This window comes from Salmo salar, chromosome 12 (assembly GCF_965601325.2).
Source record: "Salmo salar chromosome 12, fSalSal1, whole genome shotgun sequence".
Lineage (NCBI taxonomy): Eukaryota > Metazoa > Chordata > Actinopteri > Salmoniformes > Salmonidae > Salmo > Salmo salar.
Window position 1 is genome coordinate 33,737,585 of NC_138302.1, and position 27,636 is coordinate 33,765,220.

Consider the following 27,636-nt stretch of genomic DNA (forward strand, 5'->3'; position numbering starts at 1 on the left):
GCTGTAGACACAGACCGCAGATAAAACATTTTGGGATGAAGAGTTGAGATGAATGTTAGACTGCTGCTTTCTTTTACCAGAAATAACTTCAGGACTGGGAACATGTTCCGTTTAGTCTGTATAGATGGCAAGGCTGCCCAGTTTTACGCATGGGTTTAAAGTAGCCTAAGACAGTCTTCTAAAAATGGACACTTCTTCAGACTAGTCTAGACCAATTTGGAATTTCCCCTGAGATTCTATTGATATGACAAGTGTGCTTTGTCCTCCACTTTCTGCCCCCATTTCCTGCGCGCTGGTTAGCGAAGAGAAGCCCATGTAGGCTAAATTGTTTCGAAATTACACAATGGTCATGCACTTTGTAGACAGGGCCTGATGAAAAAGTCTTAACATAATAACTAATTGACAGGTCCCATGTGAAATGTACTGTAAAAAAAAAAAGTGTTATCTTATTTCGTGTGCAAATCTAGTCGAGCACTTTTGGTGACAGGTACAGGCGCCGTGCACAACGCTTTAATTGTCGTTCCTCAATTCTATCACTAGAGAGCGACCTGACACTTCTTTTTCAAAGGGAAAAACATCTTAATAGCGTTGAAAAAACTCGCAGTCTCTTGCCCAGCAGACCGATTGCTTCTTCAGCAGGTATTTGACTGTGTGCATTCCCCTATCACGCGTAAGCAGGTCTGCGGATCGCGTCCCTTCCTCCCTCTGCGCGCAGGATGGACCCGAAGATAACCGAATCGGACCCTCCATCATATCGCAACGGAATCACCCAGGTTCTGCAGTACGGGGAATTCACAGCCACGGGCAACCGAAAGGTGAGGTACGCGGTGAGTTTAACCGAGAGAGATCTCACCATTCAGAAGATCACGTCGACACCTGCGGGACGGAGCAAAGTGGTTTTCAACTTGAGGGACTGTGTCGGCTGCCGGGCTTTCAGTGCAGATGACAACGCGGACGCGTACTTCTCTGTCTATTTCTACCCTTTTAAAAGACGATGGATGAGCTCTGGAGTGGCCAGGCAGCGGGTCGAGCAGTGCTTTCGGGTAGCCCTGTTCCAGGACCCACGCGCCAACCTGGAGGAGGCAGAGAAATGGACTGGCACCATCCGGGAGAGCTCTGTTCGTCAACAACATTTGAGAAATCGTGAGCAAGTCATATAGTTTCGTATAATTTTCTCATAAGTGGTTGAGGAAAGTGCTGTGTGTGTTTTACATTCATGTTTTTTACCAAGTTGGTATGCCTGTCTAGCGCACATGATTTAGTCATTGACAGAGGAAGAAGGGTTGTCTGCATAATCTACTGCTGTGGAGCAAGTTCCTCACTCTCTTATCAGTGTCATCTGTCTCAGGCTATTCTATTACCTTTTAAACTAATTTCTGTAAATTAATAAAACAATAGGACTGATCCGACTGACACTCAAATTACACAATGTTCGCTAAGCAACCTTTAACAGCCCAAAGTAACAACAAAACAGCATCTAGAATAACAATAGCCTAACCCCCTCAAACTCAACTCTGGACTTTGAATCCAGTTCCTCTGCTTTTTTACCCCCCATTTTGATTTAGACCTGGACACCAGGTGTGTGCAATTTATTATCAGATAGAACAGAACCAGCAGGCTCCGGACTTCGTAGGGTAAGAGTTGAACACCCCTGGCCTAAGCCAAATAATAGAGAAATACTAACAGAGAAGAAACAGCATGCAGATCAGGATTTCCCAACATGCTTCTCTCCTTGTTTTGACCCTAAACTGGTACACCTGATTCAATTAGTCAAAGGCTTGATGATTAGTTGACTAATTGAATCAGGTGTTTAGGGTTAAAACCTGATCTAGACAATAGGCCTATTAAAGGTATGAGTGCTAAGGGATATAAGTCTATAATTACTCTAGTGGGAATAATGCACTTTAATTGGAAGGTTCAGAAACAAGGCTCAGCCCAGATCATTGTCTCTTACCTTGTAGCCATGCCAACAAATCAGGAAACCAATAAAAGGTTGTCCCTTCCAGAAGTGAAGTGCTATGTAAGTCTATGGCTTAGTCATCCAATCACGCTAACTTAACAGACGAAGGTAGCCTATAAACCGAGATGCTGGGAATTCTATAGAGAGACGTTATCAAAGGATGTGAGCTATTGAAATTCCTCAGCAAAGTGAGGTATTTCTATTTACGCGATACATGAATTCATGCCTGTGTGCCGTCAATTCTAATGGTGGGGGAGAAGTGGGCTGCTGCACAATCTAACTACAACTGATCAAACTGTCCAATGATCAAACTGTCCAATGATCAAACTGTCCAATAGCCAAGATAGTGGAGAGATGAGATAGAAGTCAACTTTGCAAGATACTGTACTATGGATATTATAGTTGCCTTTAAAACTTGACATTGATATTGCCTCAACGTTTACACAGCAATTTTATTACCATAAAACAACATACCATTTTAGGGAGCTTTACTGTCTGTTCATCTGCCTGTAAATCGACATGGTCCTCTATCCCGCGGCACCCATGTCATTACGGTACATCTGTAGCGTGAAATGAACCCGCGTCCCAAACGGCACCCCATTACATGGGATCCGGTCAAAAGTATTGCACTGTGTAGGGAATAGGGCACCATTTGGGACATAAGCAGGAGAATTAATAAGACGGGCATCATTGTCACACATCTCAAGGGCCTCTCCTTTCAGCAACAAAGCAGGTCGCTTCCAGCACACTCAATACCATTACTAATATATTACCCACTGGCCCCTTCGACAAACCAGATGCACTGCATGGACAACAGCATGCATTACAATCCACATTTAGAGAATTTGGGTATAGTAATGAACCGGGTGTAATCATACAATATAGCATATCAAATGTCATTTAATACTAGGATGACAGCATATTGTTATTATATAGACATCCTTGCACACATTGAAATTCTATTGGAGTTAATGAGGTGTAATATTATACGATTGTATGTTATCGGATATTATAGATCCTGGATGAAACGGATCAATATGCCACAGATGTCCACCGTTACAGAGTTATCTTTTATTCCCAACGCTAAGGGCCACGGTTCTGCTTCTAGTTATTGTTTTTTTTCTTCTAAGTAAATAGGTAGCATTGAGTTCTCTGTGTTCATACAGTACATCTGTTCCTCTGCTTCAAAAGCAGAAGAGACAGTGAGAGAAAAAGAAGGAGATGGAAAGTCGTATGTGTTTTTTTTCACTCGGAGGCCCCGGCAGTGAGACAGCAGTCCTTTTCCCTGAGGACTCTTGTCGGACGTTCTCCAAGATGAGCGTTGACGTGCTGTCAAGACCTCTAACTAAGCCCATCTCTCTCACTCACACACACACACACACCTCTTCTCTGGGGCCTTCCCTGTTTAGACCCTTGGGCTCACAGCAGCTTAGTGTTTCAGGCCACTAAGTGATGATGATAGAAAGAGGAATTACAACACACACACACAAGCTGGTCAGAAAATCTGCAAAATGTCATTGTCACTCAATAATGTTGATAGGAATTTGTATCAGTTTTTTTCTCATGGCTTCACAGAACAATGTACAGCACATAGAATGAGATTTTAATGACATCTGTATAGCAATGAGAAGAAAATATCCTTGTCTGTTTATGGCTTGCTGTGTTCTTTGCTTGTTCTCTATTTCGGCTAATGACACAACGCTTGAACCACGTTTCAACAAAGACCAACATGGTCTATTATAGTCTATGAGAAGGGCAGTTTCTCACTATGTGGTTGTGGGTTTTCATGGTGGGTAGCCAGCTTCTTCTACACAGCTTTATTTGTAAAGTATCGTGGCTATAATCTGCTGTTATGTTACGGTGCATGTTTACAGACAATGTACTGTAAGCATGTAAGGTGCAAATCTTTAGTTAAATCTGAGTGATAGTTTAATTCTATCAAATGCGAAAGTCTTGGCGGTTATAAAATCCGGAAAGGTTTTACTTCTGAGTCGTTTTTTTTTTATTCAGCTGTCTCGCCCATCTCACCCCACTGCCGAAAATACCCAGGAGACACCACTCAAGAGGAGAATGACAGCCGGTGGTTAGATCCTCTCCGCACCTCTCACTCACTTTGTCTCTCGCTGACTTACGCTCTATGTATCTTTATCACCCCTCTTTCTCTCGCCATCTACATCTTTGCCATTCTCTCTATCCTTTATCGTTCCCTCATCTCTCTCGCTCCCTCTTTCCCCTTTTTCTCTCCCCCAACGTTCTCTCAATCCTTTTCGCTCTCCTCTCTCTTTCTCCCCCTGTCTCCCCCTTTCTCCCCCTGTCAGGCATCTCCTCCCTCCACACCCTTTTTGTGGTCGGTCTGGTTTGAGTCTCAACTCAGCCAGGATCTGTTTACTAGCTCAAACCCACTGCCACGCTGTTGTGTACAAGACTACTCTATTTGTGTTTGTCTTGGTGAGGTACCATCAGACGTAGATAAGATGCATTTGGGTTAATGAGGGACTGTTTATGTAGGTATACAAAGACGATTTCAGGATTGATGGGGGGGGAACTAAAACAGCCTACACAAGACAAATCTGATTTGTATCTTACCAGCACAAATGCAGACAGTTAAGCTAACTACATTTAGTGGATGTGCTAGCCTATGACAGATCCATTCAATATTAAGGCTAGGCGTTAATATCATATCACAATATTTTTGACAGTATGGCGGTATTTCACGGTATTTGATGTTTCTGAATAACAAAAGTTGTAAATATGTTTTAAGAGCAGTGCATGGTCCTAGGACCAACACATCCATTTTAAGTGGTTTTAATTGGCTTTCTCCATTCTGATGGTTTAATGCTCAACAAAACATGGTCAAAACGTTTTGTAGAACTTTTTGTTTATTTAGCACTTTATCCAAATGTAATTATGGACGGTATTGTAGAAATCTTTACTGGTATGTGTATTCATAATGGTATACCGGCATTCCCGATATATCGCCCAGTCCTTCTCCATATTATACTTAAGATATGTGTTATGGCTGCTAGTGGCCAATTGGATTCTAGGTTATTATCACCCATAAATCATTTAATGTGGAAGCTGGCTTTTCTCCTAATGGGGGTTTGTCCAGATTTAGTACTACCTACATCTGACGTGTAGGAATGCATTGATGGGTACATGCAATAATTAAGCATGACTTGGCTTGCTACTATTGTACTATTTAAGAGTATGTTGGCGTTGAGCTTATCATGGTAGGTTATGTACTTACAGTATCACATAACTCAGGAATTCTTGAAAATCGGGACAATCCTTGTCCGGCAGGGAAACTTTATTTTTATAGTTGGAATTATTTATTTATTTTTTATTATTATGAGCTTAAAAATTACATTTAGTGGAATTTTATAAGGGGATAGATTTTGCATTTGTAATTTTCTAAATATTTCAAATATTATTCAATTTTCATATGGGCAAAATGCACGGAAATGCCCTTGTCCAGGGCAAAGTCTCCCAATTTAAAACTCTCAAAAGTGTTTAAATTCTAAATGGGAAATAATGACTATAAACTGAAAAGGATCTTGTATACTCTCTTACAATAGCGCTCTCTGACTTTAAACAAAATGTATTTTAAAATTGTGATTCCTAAAAAATGTGTCTGGAGATTTGGTCAGTTCAATGAACCATGAATGAACAGGGTCAGCGACACCATAAGGAACCCTTCTTCATGTCCTCATTACATGTAGTGCAACAAGACAAAACATGGTCTGTAATGCTTTCTACTTTTGATAGATTTAAACAAACAATATTGAAATCACCATTGTCACGACCATAAACTGTCAACTCCATTTGCCTGATGGATTAGGATAGGATATTAATTGTAATGCAATTTGTCAACTCCTGAAGAAAAAAAACTATATAACATCAGAGTGCTGAAAGATCTGAAAAAATGGTTATTTTTGTTGGGGGTTTTCAAATGAATACTTTTCTATATTTTACAAATATTTTAATTTAAGTTTATTTTTATCGGCAAAAATATGTATTTTGAGTATTTGTTGTTAACTCAGTGGCTTGTCAACTCCGTCATTGATGGCCACCCCCCTTAAGATCTTTTTGTCAATATAAAAAATATATATTTTAATCACTGTTCTGCAACATATGCTTAAACTATTGACTTATTTGCTGTGCTAGATCCAAGGGATAATGTTTGCTTTCTAAATGTTTTATATTCTGAATCTAAAAGAAAAGGCCAAAATGCTAACAAAATTAGTCATGGAGCATGATATATAAAACAAAAATAAGTTTGGAGATTTGTATTACATATTTGAATAATCTAATATTAAAATTAAACATATCAAGGCCTTTAAACACTTGGACAACAAATGTAAAAATGAAGGCCTTTTATGGTGTCTGACGGTATTGACAAATCCAGTTAGTTGCATTTTATGTTTTTTTTTTTTTGGAATTAGGAGGTTGTTCCTTTACATTGTGTGATAGCTGATACTTTGATCTATCAAAATATACAGTACTAGTCAAAAGTTTGGACACACCTATTAATTCCAGGGTTTCTCTTTATTTTTACTATTTTCTACATTGTAGAATGATAATGAAGACATCATAACTATGAAATAACACATGGATTCACGTAGTAACCAAAAAAGTGTTAAACAAATCAAAATATATTTTATATTTGAGATTCTTCAAAGTAGCCACCCTTTGCCTTGATGAGAGCTTTGCACACTCTTGGCATTCTCTCAACCTGCTTCATGAGGTAGTCACCTGGAATGCATTTCAATTAACAGGTGTGCCTTATTAAAAGTTAATTTGTGGAATTTCTTCACTTCTTAATGCATTTGAGCCGATCAGTTGTGTTGTGACAAGGTAGAGGTGGTATACAGAAGATAGCCGTATTTGGTAAAAGACCAAGTCCATATTATGGCAAGAACAGCTCAAATAAGCAGTCAATCTGGAAAATGTCAAGAACTTTCAAAGTTTCTTCAAGTGCAGTCGCAAAAACCAAGCACTATGATGAAACTGGCTCTCATGAGGACCGCCACAGGAAAGGAAGACCCAGAGTTACCTCTGCTGCAGAGGATAAGTTCATTAGAGTTACGAGCATCAGAAATTGCAGCCCAAATAAATCCTTGAGAGTTCAAGTAACAGACACATCTCAACATCAACTGCTCAGAGGAGACTGCGTGAATCAGGCCTTCATGGTCGAATTGCTGCAAAGAAACCACTACCAAAGGACACCAATAAGAAGAAGAGACTTGCTTGGGTCAAGAAACACAAGCAACGGACATTAGACCAGTGGAAATCTGTACTTTGGTCTAATGAGTCCAAATGTAAGATTTTTGGCTCCAACCGCCATGTCTTTGTGAGACGCAGAGTAGGTGAACAGATGATCTCAGCATGTGTGGTTCCCACCATGAAGCATGGAGGAGGAGGTGTGATGGTGCTTTGCTGGTGACACTGTCAGTGATTTATTTACAATTCAAGGCACACTAAACCAGCATGGCTACCACAGCATTCTGCAGCGATACGCCATCCCAACTGGTTTGCGCTTAGTGGGACCATCATTTGTTTGTCAACAGGACAATGACCCAACATACCTCCAGGCTGAGTAAGGGCTATTTGACCAAGAAGGAGAGTGATGGAGTGCTGCATCAGATGACCTGGCCTCCACAATCACCCGACCTCAACCCATTTGAGATTGTTTGGGATGAGTCGGACCACAGAGTGAAGGAAAAACAGCCAACAAGTGCTCAGCATATGTGGGAACTCTTTCAAGACTGTTGGAAAAGCATTCCAGGTGAAGCTGGTTGAGAGAATGCCAAGAGTGTGCAAAGCTGGCAAAGGGTGGCTACTTTGAAAATACACCTGGCACCCTGCCTTCCCCCTCCTTCCTATAAACATAGTTAGGCCATCTCAGGCTCATTCAGCCGCAATTAACGCTGTCATACCTCCCCAGTCTCCACAAATACAGAATTTGAGCCACACTCAAAGTAGCGACATTAGAATAAGTAGCTAATGCATAATTCAAAAAAATTTTTCATTGGAAGTTCAACTGTGAGTCGTCAGTCATTCACTGCCTGTCCCTGATATGAACATCATTGATCAGGGGTGAACTTTGCCCTAAGTACAGATCTAGGATCAGCTTCCTCTCCCCCAATCCTAACCTTAACCAGTAGAGTGAAAACTGACCCAAGATCAGTGTGTCTAGGGGCAACTTCATCCTACACCAACATCTTCTATAGTCAGTTGAAGCTGTAAGCCACCCAGTTTAGTTTCGAGGAAAAGTGGAGAGCGTTAGCTAATAAATAAACAAATGCTCCGTCTTCCATGTCTAACGAGAACAGACACTTCACTGAGTCGCAAGCGAGATCTGTCACGCAATACTGTGCAAGTTTGCTATTCTAAGATGCCATCCAGACCTAGACCAGAAAAATACTATTTTATGGGGGTTTTCTCCTTTTCATTTTAACTGAAATTCAGGACAAATTGTTCACTCTAGGTTTTGAAGTCTACGGATGAGACATTTCTTAATCACTGCACTAGTGAATTCAGTTGAAATGTTGCTCAGACAGCAAGCGGTCCTTTGGAATTGTTTGGTTTACCACTGTCAAAATGGTTCTACAGTAATCGGGTTGGAGAGTGCCGTTTAGTGGCATCTTTAACTATCCCAAATAATTGTTTATGGCCCATTTGCCTTCGTCTTTCTACAGTAAGTCTACTGCCTTTTTATACTGTGTCTTATTTGTGTCATAATAAACACTATCAGTGTTTATCTACTTAACCAAGGGCAACAGACTAAAACCGATAACAACCGGACTATAGTTTTATAGTAGTCTGCTACCACTACATGTCACAACCACACGATGTGAGGATTAAGAGATTGGCCTTTGATGAGGATGACATGATGATTACCTTTTTAAGGGCATGGCAAGTGGTGTTATAGCTTTATCCCACTGGGCATGCTCAGATGTGATTGTTCAGGGGCCACAGATCTGTTCAGACCACCGACCACACCAGGCCAAAACAAACAGAGAGCAACATCTAGTATCATGATTCATTAGTCACAATAATGATTATAGAAATGCAGCCGTGGCTTTCCCCGGGTACAAAAGAGCCATTGTGGGGAGGTGAACACAATGAGTAATGTCAGTTTATTTCTAGAGAAACCCAGATTGTTCATTTATTTCTCTCTGTTTGCGTGTGTGCTTTGTTGGTTTCGTCTAGATGTGTCATGTGGCAATGAGCCATGTTGTTTAGCTGATGATGGGTTATACTGGATGTTCCCCGATTTGACCATGAAAACCTCCAAACCCTAGTTATAGGTTGTAGGATAATAGGGCTGTAATATAACTAGGGCCAAGTGCTTTCGTGGTCAGGTCAGCTAGAGACCAGTTTCACCTGGAAAAACTCCTGACCCTAACCATTGCGTCTTGCTGACAACCAAGACCATAGGTGGAGGTGGTACTCTCAACCACAGCCAGTTTCTAATGAAGGAATGTTTGAGAATGGGTAGGGTGGCTAAGAGGAATTGTCAATGGGTCCAGACAAGACGGGCCTCGTGGGTAATGATGAGGCAAAAACACAGCATGGTTGGGGCCCATGCCAGCTGGGTTGGCACAGGTCCATGCCAAATTATTTATGAGGGCACTGCCCTGGGGCCTCATTTATAAACCGTGATTAAATACAAAATATAACCCCAAAATGTCTGTGCGCCATTTTTCACGCAAAAGTTGAAATGTATAAAAATGTACTTGATCTGAGAATGTGCTCACCTCTCCACAAATTCTAGACCATGCGTACACACATCTGAAAATCGTATTCATAAAAAAACAGAATGCCAAGAGTCTGCAAAGCTGTCATCAAGGCAAAGGGTGGCTACTTTGAAGAATCTTTGTTTGAACACTTTTTTGGTTACTACATGATTCCATATGTGTTATTTCATAGTTTTGATGTCTTCACTATTACTCTACAATGTAGAAAATAGTAAAAATAAAGAAAAACCCTGGAATGAGTAGGTGTCCAAACCTTTAACTGGTACTGTATATTTCAAATGTTGTTAATATTTTTTTTCATATTTGTGAAGAAAAGTAGAGATTGTCCCATCTTTCAATAATCCCTGAACTGACAGTATCATATAACTGACAATATAATGTACCGGAGTAGTTTCGTTTGGTTGAATTGAGTAATGAGTAGGTGCGTCCAAACTTTTGACTGTATGGGTAAGCTACAGTATTGCTGTGTGATGGGAGCGTAATATCATTGTCTGTTTAATCTCAGAGCCCACCAAAGCAGGACATAGAACCCCAATAGTCTATTGATAAGCAAAATTGTGAACAACAATTCGTCTGGGGGTGTGGGCTGTAGCATTTAGCCTACTTTTAAATTGTTTGAATATACAATAAATCTTGTAGAATGTGTCAGTGTGCGGACAGGAAGCATACATGTTTAGCTTGAAAAAGTCACTGCAAAATATCGATACATCTCAATATTTTTGTACCTGCACAGACTTTTCATAAATGGAGTATGCAGAAATTTTGTGTGAAATTTACGCAACAGTTATAATTGAGGGCCCTGCCATCTCTGTCCTCCCAGGACTTCATGACTTGTTTTGAAAGGGTCCACATTACATAGAAACCCTTTTTTTTCTCAGGGAAAAAAGATACAAGTCCCATCAGGCAAAGACATCAGATAAACATCCGATTTGGTTGATATTAAAGTGGTAACAAACGTAAATTCAACTTGGAATGAGCCGAAAACACTATTGTTGGTATGTGGTTAGAATGAGACATGAAAAACTAAAATAGAAAAAAATAAAATAAAAAAATTAAAAATAAAAAAATAGTTCTCTCACGTCACCCCGCTCCTCCGCTCTCTCCACTGGCTTCCAGTTGAAGCTCGCATACGCTATAAGACCATGGTGCTTGCCTACGGAGCTGTGAGGGGAACGGCACCTCCATACCTTCAGGCTCTGATCAGGCCCTACACCCAAACAAGGGCACTGCGTTCATCCACCTCTGGCCTGCTGGCCCCCCTACCTCTGCGGAAGCACAGTTCCCGCTCAGCCCAGTCAAAACTGTTCGCTGCTCTGGCACCCCAATGGTGGAACAAGCTCCCTCACGACGCCAGGACAGCGGAGTCAATCACCACCTTCCGGAGACACCTGAAACCCCACCTCTTTAAGGAATACCTGGGATAGGATAAAGTAATCCTTCTAACCCCCCCCCCCTTCTAAAAGATTTAGATGCATTATTGTAAAGTGGTTGTTCCACTGGATATCATAAGGTGAATGCACCAATTTGTAAGTCGCTCTGGATAAGAGCGTCTGCTAAATGACTTAAATACAAATAAAAAACAGTGTGGCTTTTTTAGCAAATTTATGATGTTGATTCAACCTATATTTTGTGTGAGGGTGTGTTTTTTAAAAAATTTAAAATGTAATTTTTTTTACATTTGGGGCCGCTACAAAGCTTTGTTATCTATACTGAGCAAAGATATGGACAATTTTAACGATTTTACTGAGTTACAGTTCATTTAATGAAATCAGTCAATTGAAATAAATTCATTAGGCCCTAATCTATGGATTTCACATGACTGGGCAGGGGCACAGCCATGGGTGGGCCTGGGAGGGCATAGTCTCTTCTTCACCACACTGTCTGTGGGTGGACCATTTCAGTTTGTCTGTGATGTGTACGCCGAGGAACTTAAAACTTTCCACCTTTTCCATTGCTGTCCTTTCAATGTGGATAGGGGGGTGCTCCCTGTGCTGTTTCCTGAAGTCCATTATCATCTCCTTTGTTTTGTTGACGTTGAGCGAGAGGTTGTTTTCCTGACACCACACTCCGAGCGCCCTCACCTCCTCCCTGTAGGTTGTCTCGTCGTTGTTGGTAATCAAGCCCACTACTGTTGTGTCGTCTACAAACTTCATGATTGAGTTGGAGGCGTGCATAGCCATGCAGTGAACAGGGAGTATAGGAGGGGGCACGCACCATTATGGAGCCCGAGTGTTAAGGGTCAGCGAAGTGGAGATGTTGTTTACTACCTTCACCACATAGGGACGGCACATCAGAAATTCCAGGACCCAATTGTGCAGAGCGGGGTTGAGACCCAGGGCCTCCAGCTTGATGATGAGCTTGGAGGGTATTATGTTGTTGAATGCTGAGCTGTAGTCAATGAACAGCATTCTTACATAGGTATTCCTCTTGTCCAGATGTTATAGGGCAGTGTGCAGTGTGTGATGGCGATTGCATCATCTGTGGACCTGTTGGGGCTGTATACAAACTGAAGTGGGTGGCCGGTAAGGTAGAGGTGATATGATCCTTGACTAGTCTCTCAAAGCACTTCATGATGACGGAAGTGAGTGCTACGGGGCAGTATTAATTTAGTTCAGTTATCTTTGCCTTCTTGGGCACAGGAACAATGGTGGCCATCTTGAAGCATGTGGGGACCGCAGACTGGGATAGGGAGCGATTGAATATGTCCGTAAACACACCAGCCAGGTGGTCTGCGCATGCTCTGAGGACGTGGCTAGGGATGCCGGTCTGGGCCAGCAGCGAAGGTTAACATGTTTAAATGTTTTACTCACCTCGGCCACGGAGAAGGAGAGGGGGCACAGTCCTTGTTAGCGGGCCGCGACGGTGGCACTGTATTATCCTCAAAGCGGGCAAAGAAAGTGTTTAGTTTGTGTGGAAGGCGTCGTGGTCAGATTTGCCGAGGGGAAGGCAGGGGAGGGCTTTGTATGTATCGCGGAAGTTAGAGTATTACCCCACGTGTACTACAATCAATATGCTGATAGAATTTAGGTAGCCTTGTTCTCAAATTTGCTTTGTTAAAATCCCCAGCTACAATAAATGCAGCCTCAGGATACATGGTTTCCAGTTTACATAGAGTCCAGTGAAGTTCCTTAAGGGCCGTCGTGGTATCTGCTTGAGGGAGAATGTACACAGCTGTGACTATAACCGACGAGAATTATCTTGGGAGGTAATATGGCCGGCATTTGATTGTAAGGAATTCTAGGTCGGGTGAGCAGAAGGACTTGAGTTCCTGTATGTTTTTATGATTACACCATGAGTCGTTAATCATAAAGCATCCTCAGAGAGGTGTTTATCACTGTCGGCGCGATGCATGGAGAAGCCCGGTGGCTGAACCGATTCCGACAACATATTCTGAGAGAGCCATGTTTCCGTGAATCAGAGGATGTTACAATCTCTGATGTCTCTGTGGAAGGCAACCCTTGCTCGAATTTCATCTACCTTGTTGTCAAGAGACTGGACATTGGCGAGTAGTATACTCGGGAGCGGTGGGCGATGTGCACGTCTACGGAGCCTGACCCGGAGGCCACTCCGTCTGCCCCTTCTGCGGCGCCGTTGTTTTGGGTCGGCTTCTGGGATTAGATCCATTGTCCTGGGTGGTGGTCCAAACAGAGGATCCACTTCGGGAAAGTTGTATTCCTGGTGGTAATGTTGGTAAGTTGACATAGCTCTTATATCCAATAGTTCTTCCCGGCTGTATGTAATAAGACTTAAGATTTCCTGGGGTAACAATGTAAGAAATAATACATCAAAAAAACGAAATACTACATAGTTTCCTAAGGACTCGAAGCGAGGTGAACATCTCTGTCGGTGCCATCTTGTGTAATAATCATGTTGTTTAATCAGCTTTGTGATATGCCACTCCTGTCAGGTGGATGGATTATCTTGGCAAAGGAGAAATGCACACTAACAGGGACGTAAACTGTTTGCACAAAGCTCACGAAACACGGGACAAACACTTTACATGTTGAGTTGATATTTTTGTTCAGTATACGTCAAGCAAAGTTGGAAGGCTATCTAGGTACAATAGGTCATGTTAACTGAGGCCATGTGTTATCAAACACACAAGAAAACACATTGTCACTTTAACTGCCTTGTGACAAGGCATCTACAGAAGACACACCCCATTCCATCTTACGCCCTGTTACGCTAACTAAGTCAAAGCCCTGTGACCAAACTCCACAGATACCACATATCTACAGTACTGATAGGGGGTGTTTCATAATCTAACCTGTGTTGTCAGAGGCTGTGTCCCTAATGGCACCCTATTCCCTTTGTAGCGCACTACTCAAAAGTAGTGCACTACTATAAAGGGAATAGGGTGCCATTTGGGACACAGCCATAGTCTGCAATACACTGTTTGCAGTAGTACAGATACTGTAACTCTGATAGGTGGTGTTTCCTAACTTGTAATGGTGTAGTCTGCAATATATGTCGACAGTAGCTCCATTAGACGTGGGGTCGTCTAGAAAAACACGTCCTGCCAATTAGGTTTGACGTTGCTGGATGACCTCATCCAGGGAGCATCCAATGCACTGTCCTTGTGCTCCACCCATAGCAAGTCATTCAACTCGTTCATCATCTGTCAAACTTGTTTACTCCCTGGCTTTCCCATCCTCCGTGACTAAAATACTTTAATTTCCCAGAATGGTTTAGCTAGAGCGGACTGATGCAGAAAGTGAATAATTGGCAAAGAAGCCCTGAGTCATAGTTCTGAGTGTTTATCTAATTAGTATAGTCTGAGGATTAATGGTAGAAATAAGGGATGGGAGTTTTTCCTGACCACCAATCTGATCTGAACAGGAAAAACTCAGGGCCCTAGTTATAGTGCCTGGTCATGGAACATGGTCAGGAAAAACTCCTGGCCTTAATAATAGTAACATCAAGCTTCTCCCTCCTTTGCCTGTTGTTGTAACGAAAGAGAAGAGAAGACACAGATTGACTCAATCAGAAATCTACCTGGTTTATTACAAGTTGCAACAGGGACACAACACCCAGCACAGAAACAAAGAAAATGTCTAACTGGCCTCTTGGAGACGGGCCCTTTATGTCCTAATCAGACAGCACCAAATGTTCTGGTAACACCAGCCCGAGAGGCTTTTAGGAAGTAAAACCCAAAATGCAATGACTGTCTGCTGCAACAGAATCAGTGTGTCCTCGATCCATGTACATCCAGTCTGGCGTCAATCACTATCAACAGACATGAGAATAATCCAAAACATTCAATATCAAGTCTAGTGACCATCAACCCTCACCTTGAGTAGAACATTGGAAAGGGAAAAAATATAGAATTATGCTAAATATTGTGTTAAACACTCTAAACTGAATATGAACTTCAGTGATTTGAAATGTTGCCATTATACGTGTCTTGTATGGGATTCTGTGTTTGTGGGATTAGCAGGTCTAACATCTGTCATAAGCCCTGTCCATGCATCTCTCTGTCCTAGGTGTGCTTTACAGTGAGGTGCACCGTTCCTGCAGCGTCATGCTACTGGTGAACCCCCACAGTGGGAAGGGCCAGGCCCTCAGCCTCTTCACCGGACACGTCCAACACATGCTCAACGAGGCCGGTGTCCCACACACTCTGGTCATCACTGGTGAGTTTAGCGTACTGTATGTGCATACACACACACACGCATGCAGGTATACTGCGCAGGCACGCACACACACAAACACAAGTCATCTCTGCTGACTTAACCTGTGTGTCAGTGTATGCACATGCATTATCACAGGTCAATATCCTACACTAAGACCTGCAATGACAGGTCAATGAATAATCCGACTGTCAAAGCACTACACACACACACACACACACACACACACACACACACACACACACACACACACACACACACTAACGCTCAGCCGCTTGGCAGACTGGACAAAACAAAACAGAAACCATCATTCTGTGTCCCTCCACTCCAATTGGCAATGTCAAGCAAAGCAGCTAATGGCCGTCTCTCTCAAGCTGACCCTCCCTCTTTCCCTCCCCCCTCTCCCTCCCCCATTATAAATCCTCTGGCTGTTTTCATCGCTAGCTGGCAGTCAGTATTCTGATCAAGTGCTGTCGACACATATGTATGCATGTATATCCATTATGTAATATGTTTATACACAAACCTCTGTTTAAAATCTGGTTCACCATGATGTTATGGGCCCTATTGATGGGCTAATAATAAAAATAAAATGTTTTATTTAACTAGGCAAGTCAGTTAAGAACAAGTTCTTATTTACAATGACGGCCTAACTCGGCCAAACCCTCCCCTAACCCGGGTGACCCTGGGCCAAATGTGTGCCGCGCTAAGGGACTCCTAATCACGGCCGGATGTGATGCAGCCTGGATAATAATAGTGTGTGTGTGTGTGTGATTTGATGCAACTTATTAGCCACGTTGATCGGGTAGTCATTATCATGTGTGCTGCCACAGTCTGGGGACATTGTAATGATAATGTACTAGTTTTGTATTAGGCTTCTGGTTCAAAGCTCATCAAATGGGTCATATCCATTAGGGCACACCGATGCAAAACGCTTTACAACTGAAAACAAATAGTTTCTTGTTGGACACGTTTAGGCAGTCTCTGCCATGTTTCCGTACATTTTCCACTGTTTGGGGCCTAATGAATATGACCCAGATGTAGCTTTTGAAGCCCTACATTTCCGCCCTCCTTTCAGTCTACTGAGTTTCTCTCCCTCTGTTCTTAAATCACTGCAGTGTCAGAGAGCAGGCAAGATAATGAATCCCTTTCCCAAAACTGAGAGAGCAATCCTCTGAACGCATTCTGAAATGCTGAATATGTGGGAAAAAAAGAAAAAAAAGAGTTCAGAACTTTGGGGATACACTTTATGGGAAATGAATCCTGTGGATAGATTCAATTCTATGTAAAAAGCCTATTCTTTCTGAGAAGATTGAATTCCCATTGAAGAGAGCCCTTGTTCTAGTCCTATGCAGAAGGATGGGTGATCTAGCTTGCCAGACACAAGGGTAGATCATCTCTGACTTTAGAATCTCTCTAGGACATTGTCCGTTGGGATGTCGTCATCCTTCTCCATGATCGGCCACAGCTCGGAGACGCTGGGCTTGATTCAATCTAACCTGTAATAGCCAGGTAGTCACCATACAGGTAGATGCCAACACTTTTCAGAGGAAGACAAAAGGTTGTGCAGGCGATAGTTTGCAAACAAAGATTCTGCATCACCATTGCTACCCCTTTTAACACTAAAGAGTCCAGCCAAGCTGTACTGGGCTGGCCTGGTTATCCATTTACTGAAACCATGCTGAAATGGTCAGTGTGAAAGGAAAATATCAGTGGCTCTCGGTTCTAATCCAGTGAGACTGAGGCAGGGCCAGAGCTGTGCTAGCCTAGCGGACAGTTAGCATGGGGACGCTAATGAGCGAGGACAGGCCCATTATTGGAGCCCTGCCTGTGTGGCGGTGCCAGAGGGAGGGGAAGGATGAGTCCACTGCCCAGAGGGAGACTGGGCAACTGGGCATGGAGGAGGCTTGGCGCAAGGGTCTCAAAGGATCTCTGTTTCCCTCTCTGAAGAGGATCAATGGTAGGCGGACGCCTTCTCTCTGTCAGTTCAGACGAAGAAGAAAAGTATCCCGAGTGGCGCAGCGGTCTAAAGGCACTGCATCTCAGGGCCAGAGGCGTCACTACAGACCCTGGTTCAATTCCAGGCTGTATCACAACCGTCCGTGATTGGGAGTCCCATAGAGCGGCACACGATTGGCCCAGCGTCGTCCGGGTTTGGCCGGGGTAGGCCGTCCTTGTAAATAAGAATTTGTTCTTAACTGACTTGCCTAGTTAAGTAAAGGTTAAGTAATCATACAAGGAAAGGAAGCCACCTTTATTGAGAGACACCCTAACAGAAGGAAAATGGCAGGATGTTATCTTCTTATTCTTATTTTCCCAGTGATACAGTCTTTCCAGTGAGACCAGTGCAGTTGTGACCCATCTAGCATCAGTGCTAGCTGTGGTGGTTTTGGAATAGAACAGTAAATGTCCATAATGTAGCCTGTGACCCAGAAAACTAGATAATAGAAAATCCACGGTTTCCTATTGTCAGTTTGAGACCGAGGCGAATCTGTTGCAGGATGTTATCTTTCCAGTGCCGTTGTAATCTAGCTGGGGTTGGTTCTATAGCCTGTGGCCTGTTCTCTATGGCTGGTCCTCAGGGCGGGAGAGCGTGTGGTGAGGTGGTGATTCTACTGGTTCTACGTCCCTCAGGCTGTCCCTGTCTCTGTCCCTGGGTGCTGACTAAGCTGCCACAGCGTGTCCTCCAGCTCCCAACCGGGTTGACTTATCTATACACACACACACACACCACTGCCACTTCTGCTCCACCTGTGTTGACCCAAAGTCTTCAGTTAGACAGACACACAAATCACACACACACACACACACACACACACACACAGCGTAGCCTTTGTGAACAGGTAGTCACCCACGCACACATTCGCACACAGCAAAGAAAAAGATCCCTGCTATTACTGTCAGTGTGCATTATGGGTCCCTGGTGCGGTCCTCATCGTACCTAGACCATTGAACGGTCCCTTTTTTTTAAAATGTCATGTCTGTCATGTCTGTGTCCTTCCTCAGCCCAGCAGCATACTGTATATACCCTAGTGTGAGATGGGTTTGGAACCTCCTTTTGTGAGAGGCAGGGTCAGTGAGAGTGTGGCTGGGAGGAGGGGGACAGGGAAAGGAGAGTGAAGCAAAGTGAGTAGGAACGAGGGGAGTCTGGGGACATGAAACTGCACGGTGGTGTTGGAGGTTAAGCCTCGCTCTCTTTCTTTTTTTGGAATCCGAGTCCGAATGGTAGCTTCTTTAGAGGGACAACAATGGCTGCCCTGAGGCCAACCCTGAGAGACACATGCACACCCAGTGCAGAGAACAGGATAGTTGTCCAAACTCACACACACCTCCCCTCCACCACAGGGCCATTACAGAGAAAAAGGGAGCAGTGTAATGGTTTAGTCTCATTCCACAGAGCCACAGAACTGGGAAAAGGAAGAACAATTGCTTGCAGCCCAGAGGCTGAGCCTGTCAGTCAAGCTACACTACAGTACTGCACTGCACCCAGTCCCAGACCTCATATTTGACCATGCGACCCACCACCACAACAAACACTCATAAAAATGACTAAAAGCACCAACGTGCTGTGTGTATGCGTGTGAGCATATGTGTGTTAATGTGCTATCTCCCTCCCTTTTTTGCTATCGGCTACGATCAATCCCCATTAACAGGAAAGGGAGTAGGTTAACAACATCATCTCCTCCTACGCAGCAACCAGCCTCCTATATTTTCCAGCTGCGCTGCCCTCCGTCTTGAAACGGACTGGCTATCTATACACACTATGTTTACAGCCTCTGCATATGCAAATGTCATGTGAGGAGACTGATGAAGGGAAATTGATTTTCCCTGCCTGTATACTGTTCTCAGGCCCAGCAGGAGGGTAAATGAATGAAAGGTCTTTTTTTACTGCGTCTCAAATGGAACCCTATTCCCTACATAGTGCACTTCTTTTGACCAGAGCCTTATAGGCCGTGGTCAAAAGTAGTGCACTGTGTAGGGAATAGGGTGCCATTTGGAGCATAGCCTCAGTAATCGGATGCCTCCCCTGAGGCCTATGTTGCCGAGGGGAATGCTCTCTACTGTTGTGTCAAGACCAGCATAAAACGATACAGCGAACAATCACACTACTGTATTGTAGACTACATACACGGAAAGGAAACATAGAGAGAGGGTATTGCTGTCAGTGGGTTTTAGATGCAAGGACAAACAAGGGAGCATAGAGATCTACAAGAGTGTTTCCCAACTCCGGTCCTCCAGTACCCCCAGCAGTACATATTGTTGTTGTGGCCTCGGACAAAAACACCTGATTCAACTTGTCAAGGGCTTTATGATTAGTTGACAAGTAGAATCAGCTGTGCTTGTCAGTGGGCCACAAAAACAATATGTACTGCTGGGGGGACTGGAGGACCGGAGTTGGGAAACACTGCTATACAGTATCTCTGTGCAAACAGACACTGCGATCACACAGGCAGCCCAAATCTGATATTTTTTACCAATTAGATCAGCTATGAAAAAGATCTGATGTGATTGGTCAAAAGACCAGAACTGGGCTGCCTGTGTAAACGCAGCCTTGGAGAGAGGTAAAGATAAGATTCCTTGGGGAAGAAAGAAAGACTTGGCTTATGCTGTTAAGCTTGAGTGGCTACCACCAAAGAGCTCTTAGACAGTCTGGCCTTTTATAAAGAGTGTGTTTTGAGGAGAGAGAATGTGTGTGTGTGTGTGTGTGTGTGTGTGTGTGTGTGTGTGTGTGTGTGTGTGTGTGTGTGTGTGTGTGTGTGTGTGTGTGCGTGCTTCTCTCTGAGAGTGTGCTACTAATATTAACCCGGCAGAGTGTTAGGGGAATAAAAGGTGCGATTGAAAAGTAACTGTGATGGTACAGGAAGCAGTACCAATCACTCACTATATATAGACTACACAGGAGGTTGGTGGCACCTTAATTGGGGAGGATGGGCTCATGGTAATGGCTGGAGCGGAATTGGTGGAATGGTATCAAATACATGGTTTCCATTCACTCTATTCCGGCCATTATCATGAGCCATCCTCCCCTCAGCAGCCTCCACTGATAGACTACTGCCCCCTAAAGAACATGTATTACAGCTCTAGGAGCCATTAATACAGCTCTACGAGCAGTTTACGCTCACCTAAGCATAACCTTAACCATACAGGGAAATAACACAAAACTGACCTTAGGTCAGTGCTTGGGGAAACGTAATCCTTCTCGTAGTGGAATGATGGATACAGTTCTAGAATCAGCTTACCCTCCTCTAAGCCCAACCTTAACCATTGGGGGAGAAAGACGAAATCTGACCTTAGATCAGCATGTTACGGGAAACGTAATCCTATTCAAGTCGCAATTTACAATCTGCTGATTGCCCCAGTCTAATTTGATGGCGGGCCCTATAACGTAATTTGGCCTTTTAATCTAATTTGCAATGTGATACTGCATTTCATTAAGGTGGCATATCAACTGTCCTCTCTGCCGTAAAGATATATGCTGCTAGCCTGGTTACAGGAGGTTGGTGGCACCTTAATTGAGGAGGACGGGTTTGTGGTAATGGCTGGAGCGGAATCAGTGGAATGGTAACAAATACATCAAATATAGTTTCCATGGGTTTGCCATTCCATTTACTCCGTTCCAGACATTATGAGCCATCCTCCCCTCACCAGCCTCCACAGAGCCTGGTACGGTAGGTGGACTATCAGTTGTCTTCTACCACTAACCTCCTGTGTAGTCTACATTCCATGTTCCCTTTGTTTTGTTGTTCAGCTATTGTATTCCCAACAGTTTGTCCTCGGAAGGGCCATACCAGCCCTTGTCCTCTCCATCTCAAATTTCTGCACATTGTCAAACCACACACCCACTTGATTCCCAAAGTGATTGGAAAGTTAAAGGTCTCACAACTACAAAAGAGAGGGATTTTGACACTACAATAACACATGAAGTGGTTTTACGGCCACGCACACACCTAAACACATGTAAACGTACTCTTCTTCCTTGTATGTTTTCAGAGCGGCAGAACCATGCCAGGGAGTTGGTGAGAGAGGCTGACCTGTCACAGTGGGGCGCTCTAGTCATCATGTCCGGGGACGGACTGCTGTTTGAGGTGAGCTACAAATACAATAATCCATTCCCGACAATAATTCAAATGTGCATTCTTACTTGACCTAGCAACTGTCTTGGAACTTCTGGTGCCAACATGGCATCCATTTAGCTTCTGAACCTCAAACCCCAGTGTGCTGAGATCCGTGGTTCTGCCTGACCTTGCATATTGTTGCACAGACACAGATTTTAAGCCTATTTTTGGAGAGATTCCACTGAAAGTGCACTTTAGTTTAGACCAGGCCTTATCTTGGTCTGTGAAAGTGGCCCTAGATCTGGTGACTCTCTGGCTGTTGGGTGACCCCTGCTCTATCTGTTCCCCCCAGGTTGTGAATGGCCTGATGGAGAGAGATGACTGGGAGGAGGCCATCCAGACCCCACTGGGCATCCTACCAGGGGGCTCTGGTAACGCCCTGGCTGCCTCTATACACCACTACTCTGGGTGGGTGACACACCAAGACCCCAATGTAGCAGTTAGACACCACTACTCTGGGTGGGTGACACAGCAAGACCCCCATGTAGCAGTTAGACACCACTACTCTGGGTGGGTGACACACCAAGACCCCCATGTAGCAGTTAGACACCACTACTCTGGGTGGGTGACACACCAAGACCCCAATGTAGCAGTTAGTTAGTAGCAGTTAGTCCCAATATTGTACTTGCATCCCCCCTCCTCTTCCTTGAAGTACTCAATCTGGCATGATTATTTGTGACAAGTAATGCATCGCGTTGATGTTTCCCATGTTGGATCAGTGATTCTCAAAGAAGGGAATAATTAATTGAAAACCAATTTATCCAGTTGGGTGAGAAATATAGTTCCAGGAAGACCGAGAAGAAGGATGCCCTCTAGACAGCCATCTACACCAGCACAGGGCCAACTACTGCCCATATGTTTGACAAACTGTATTGACTAAATCCCCAGAATCAGTAGTGGAGAACAAACATACTGTTGCTGGCTCATTCTTTAACCACCACAGTACAGAACATCAACACAATGAATTACAATTACACAACCAGCATGCCCTCCTGTCTATCCATTTCTGCCATCCCCCCCACCAGAAGCCCCAGTCAACCTGCCACACAATGAGAGGAAGGACCCAGAGTCTGTTTTGTTCTCTCTGCCCTGCAGGGGATCCAGAATATGATCTGCTGCTCTGTTTTTGATCTACCGTGGCTTACTGTATCACCGTTTGTTCTATGTATGTATGCTGGTCCCAGATCTGTTTGGGCTGTACACTATAGGACACAACGGTAAAACGGGTCAGTTTTGCCTTGAGCAGTGGGATCGGATGACTCTAATAGTTTATAGTTAGAACCCCCTCTACTGGTTGTTTAGAGATACTACACCCCAGTTCTCTTTTCAGTGAATAAGAAAATAGCTCAAAATTGTACGATGTTATTGTGTACAAAAACCGTGATAAAAGAAAGCCAAAGAGAGACCCCAATCAATGGCTGTTATTGAATGGTGAGCCTAATGCCTAGGATGAATAATGAATACACGCTGAATATGGATATGCTGCCATATGGACGTGACCCCAATCGTATGGAACTTTATTGCGACGTCATTATCTAATAGGCTGTGGTGTAGAGGAGAAAAGACAGCAGGCTGAGTGGTTGATGTGGGGCTGGTGGTCCTATGACCTCTCTACCCCTCACCCCCCCAGTCCCCTCTCCCAGCTGGGCTTGTCTTTGTTGTCTGTCGTGTCTACCGCTAACTCCCCCCTCTCTCTCCCCCCCTTCCTCTTCCTTCTACCCCCTCTTTCTCTCTCCTCCCCCCTGACAGGGCCCAGCCGGTGTCAAGCGAGGAGCTGCTGGTCAGCTGTGGCTTCCTGCTGTGTAAGGGCCTGGTGTCTCGCATGGACCTGGCCTCAGTCCACCTGGGCTCCAGCCCCTCCAACCCCACGCGCCTCTTCTCCTTCCTCTCGCTGGCCTGGGGCTTCGTGGCTGACGTGGACGTGGAGAGCGAGAAGTACCGCCACGTGGGCGCCGCCCGCTTCACCATGGGGACGTTGGTCAGGTTGGCATCTTTGAGGGTGTATAAGGGCCGTCTGGCATACCTGCCGGTTGACGAGGTGGATGGAGAGGAGGAGGATCGGCAATCGGCAGTCTCGTTGGAGGAGATGACTAGCGTGTCACCTCAGTGCCAACCGCCATCGTCTGCATTCTGCTCCTCCACCCTCCTCTGCCGACCTTCGAAGGACTCGCCGTGCCAGAACGCAGCCCACAACTCCCGTAACTCAAACAACGCCTTCAAGGCGAAGAATTGGGAACCCATGTCCGCTAATTCCACCCTAACAGGCCCGCCAGACTCTCTCCTGGTGCCCCTGGACCAGCCGGTGCCCAGCGACTGGGTGGTGGTGCCCGAGGAGGACTTTGTCCTCATGCTGGCCATGTACCAGTCTCACCTGGCAAAGGACCTGTATGCCGCACCCGACTCTACACTTGATGACGGCCTCATCCACCTGATATATGTCCGAGCAGGCATATCGCGCACGGCCCTGCTCCGGCTCTTCCTGGCCATGGAGAAGGGCACCCACCTGGCCAACAACTGCCCCCACCTGGTGTACACCCGGGTGCGGGCGCTTCGGCTGGAGCCCTACTCGCCCAAAGGGGTGATCACGGTGGACGGGGAGGTGGTGGAGTATGGGCCAGTCCAGGCCCAGGTACACGGTGGGATAGCCAGGCTCATCACTAGATGATTAACAAGATCCACTGGATAGATAGCTAGTGTTAGCATGTTATGCTAATGAGATGCTACGCTAAAAACATTAGTTAGCATTTTCTGGACGATGCTATGCTAACAACTCGCGTTAGCATTATCTGGACAATGCTAATAACTAGCATTAGCATTTTCTACTCACATCTAAAAGGGAGGTGGGATTAATGGACTTTTTAGTCTTCTTTCTGAATTTATACTTTGAATTGAAGGTTCGGATTGGAAGTGCCATGAAGGAGTAGCAGGCTAGAACACAAGTTCACAATGGGTGGGTACGTTTCATTTCTACAGAGCCCAATGTTCTCAATCTCCCATTCTCCCCATTAATTAGCATTTCGGCCTTTCTAAGATGGCTTCCCACTAACACAAAGCAACTGGCCTTTAATTGGCTGTTCCAAGCATGTCTTATACTTATGGAGAAACTCATGAAATATGAATATTTTCACCCCACCACCATGCCCACCCACACATACATTCTCTGTACCAGGGGTATGATGTAAGGCTTGATGTAGTGTCAGTCACCCACACTGTCCTTCACAGACCCTGGGCATGCTTTGTCTATGGGAGGGCATCTCAACTTGAATTTTCTTTCTTATGCAACAAATAGGGTTTGGATAGATGCCTTCACTGCTCTCTTCCGCTGTGACGTGGAAATATGGAAGATGCATACAATCTCCGGGAGCCCGCATTGACATTATTAGAAACCAATTCATTTGAACTCAAATAATTAGGTGACAGTTGCGCCGATCCCGAAATGAACCCTCAACCATTGATGCTCAATTACCATAGGGTTGTTTTTGATTACCTTGAATCTTGAGAGTCAGTAGTTTATCCTAAGACCTAGACCCTGACTGGACTACTTGATGACCGGTTTTGAAAAGATTGGAGTTTATTTTGGATTAGGCATTGTTGTGATGAGCTGAAAACACACCATACTTCAAATCAACCAGCCACCTTACATTGACATGCAAACAAATATACTAAAGACGTATCTTCAAGTCATTTGATATGTGCTTGTTTTATACCTCATATTTCCATGAACCACTAGCTTTAAAACAGCCTACAGTGAGACTGCCTTTATTTATTGTGCTGTGGCCTGTCCTGCAGAGGAAGGCATGCAGCACAGGTCCAGGTTACGTGATTGATGACTTGTAGTGCCTGTATCAGGTCTCCAACTGCAGTCTTTCCCCATTCCCCTCCCCCCATCCATCCATCCTTCTCCTCCATCCAATCCATCCATCCCCTCCTCCCCCCTTTCTCGACACTGCAGTGCACCACAGAGCAGTCCCAGTTGCTTTTGTCTGCCTGCAGCTACAGCTGACACCCCAACAGTACACTACACACACACTGTACAGACCCCTTCTCAGCAATCATCACCTTATCATAAAGCTTTAAAACAGAGAAGATAAATGATGACAAGAGCAACCTAAGGCTAATGTGATGCTAATACAGTAGCTAGCCTGAGTTTGTTCGTCTTAGCCTTCTTCTGTACTGATTCTGAATCACGAGGGTGATTTATATTGCCTTAAACACAAAAGGAAGAGAGGTGACGCTTGATTAAACAGCACATTGGTCAGGGGATGGAAAAGAGGGAGGGATGAGGGAGAGTATTGACTTGTTCAACGCTGCATGAGGGACCAGCATTGTGTGGGATGCATCCCAAATGGCCCCCTATTCTCTATAAAGTGCACTACTTTTGAACAGGGCCCATAGGGACGCAGACGTGGTCTTGGCACACAGCCCTTCACAGATACACTGCTGTGGAGAATGAGCATCATGTTTAACATAAGGTTCTGACACACTGAAAGAAAGATGTTTATGTTCATCTTGTTTGCCTTAGGGGATGATAAGAGGTCATGGAACTGGGGGATACCCTGAGAGAATGTTGTTGGGCCTCGGTTTATATTTTTGGAGCCACAAATGCCCCTGATATGACTGAGTGCACATTTGGGCCACAAGATTTTCCCAAAATGCAAAAATGTCAGTTTCATGTTGTGATATTGTGCAATGACTGGGTCTTTGATGTTGCAAACCTGTCGTCAGTCCAGACTAAATAATTATAAATGTGGAAGACCAAAATTACATATTAAGAAATGACTGTGATTTTAGCTGTGCCGCATGCAAAAGAAAGCACCTTGCATTGTTTAAAGTACAAAATGATTAACTCTGCTTTTAACCCTTTCAGAGACATGAGCTCATCTCATTCCTCCCCCTACTGCTGAATTGATTGAGCTCATCTGGCGTTCCTCCCTCTACTGATTGCTATTTTAGAGCAGCAGCACATGCCTTTCCCATCCTTACCTTGGTTGCGTTCTCCTGCTCAGCCGTTGGATGCATCAACCAATGGTTGTGTGCCATGTCCGACTGACAGATTGCAACAGTTTTACATGGTTAGCTGATACATAAAAATACATATCTAGGAGTTGTAAGCTCTGGCTGTCGTCGGCAACACCTGGGCAGAGGAACGCGCCCCTGAACATGCTAGGAATCGATGAGTCATTATGATAAGGAAATGGATGTGAAAATATCAAGACGCACATGAGCCGCTTATTTCAGTTCCTCCATGAGATAAATTGTTGTTCAGAATCCATTGATTGCCACGGGAGTTTTCTGCTTGGGCTTGAAACATGTTCAAATCCATTCCTTGTAGCTAGCTTGGGCCATGAGATTTTCCTGACCACTTCACTTGACTAAAACTCTATGCCCTACTCATAGCCTATGCAATCCCTGGCACTTTCTCAGTTGTAACAATTCTTACCCTCTTCATTTTCTCTGCTTGTTTGCACTGATTGGAAAACATTTGGCAGGTGAAAACATGGTGGAAGCTCATCAGTGGGTTGGCAGGCTTTCACCTGCTGAGTTCTTTCAGATCAGAGCAATGCAGGAAAAGAAACGAGGACAGATTTTAGACTATTGAGAAAGAGCCCCTGAAACTGTTTGCTGTGCCTTGAACATGTTGCCCCTTAGTGGTGGGAAGAGGGGTGTGTACTGTACTGATGCTTAGACTTGATACCGGTCCTATTAATCTTCAATATTTCATTTCCTCATTGGATTTATGAGGAGACGGACCTACTCCTGTAACCCATTTCCAGTTGAATTGAGTGCTTGGTTAAGAACGAAAAATGAGGATTGATGAAGCTTAATGTCCCAGTTTGAAAACTCAGGCACAGACCCTAATATACTCCATTGTTGACACTTGAAGGTGTATAGCTAAAGAACTTCAGTCCAGTACTAACCCAAAAACCTTGGATTTGTTCGATGTAAACGTCTTACTGCTGCTGCTTGATTGTTGTCTTATTGACAGTGTTGTTCAGGTGTATTTGGTGAAGGGAAAGTAACTGTTCTTTTTATAAATCTTGATTGCGATTCTTTACTTGAGTTGAATACAGAGTTCTATTTTTCCACTTGGCAAATGTTGAATCAAATAAAAGTGAAAACCAAAACCTGTTACTTGTTTCTTTTGAATTACAAGAGTAAAGTTGCTGTTT

The 27,636-nt window shown here is 44.2% G+C and overlaps 1 protein-coding gene across 1 annotated transcript; it reads left to right on the forward strand.

The window, feature by feature from the left end:
- The first annotated feature begins 529 nt into the window (after positions 1–529).
- LOC106564913 (sphingosine kinase 1) lies at positions 530–27,591 on the forward strand. Its single transcript, XM_014131419.3, has 5 exons — positions 530–1,143; positions 15,204–15,353; positions 21,342–21,436; positions 21,759–21,874; positions 23,216–27,591. Exons 1-5 carry the CDS (start codon positions 717–719, stop codon positions 24,129–24,131), a joined length of 1,704 nt encoding a protein of 567 aa, XP_013986894.1. The 5' UTR covers positions 530–716; the 3' UTR covers positions 24,132–27,591.
- The last annotated feature ends 45 nt before the right edge of the window (positions 27,592–27,636 follow it).

Bases quoted from the DNA above. Each gene is read 5' to 3' on its own strand.
- LOC106564913 (XM_014131419.3), top strand. From the start codon at position 717: ATGGACCCGAAGATAACCGAATCGGACCCTCCATCATATCGCAACGGA. The intron at 21,437-21,758 runs GTGAGCTACAAA...TGTTCCCCCCAG, and splicing joins GGGACGGACTGCTGTTTGAG to GTTGTGAATGGCCTGATGGA. The intron at 21,875-23,215 runs GTGGGTGACACA...CCCCCCTGACAG, and splicing joins TCTATACACCACTACTCTGG to GGCCCAGCCGGTGTCAAGCG.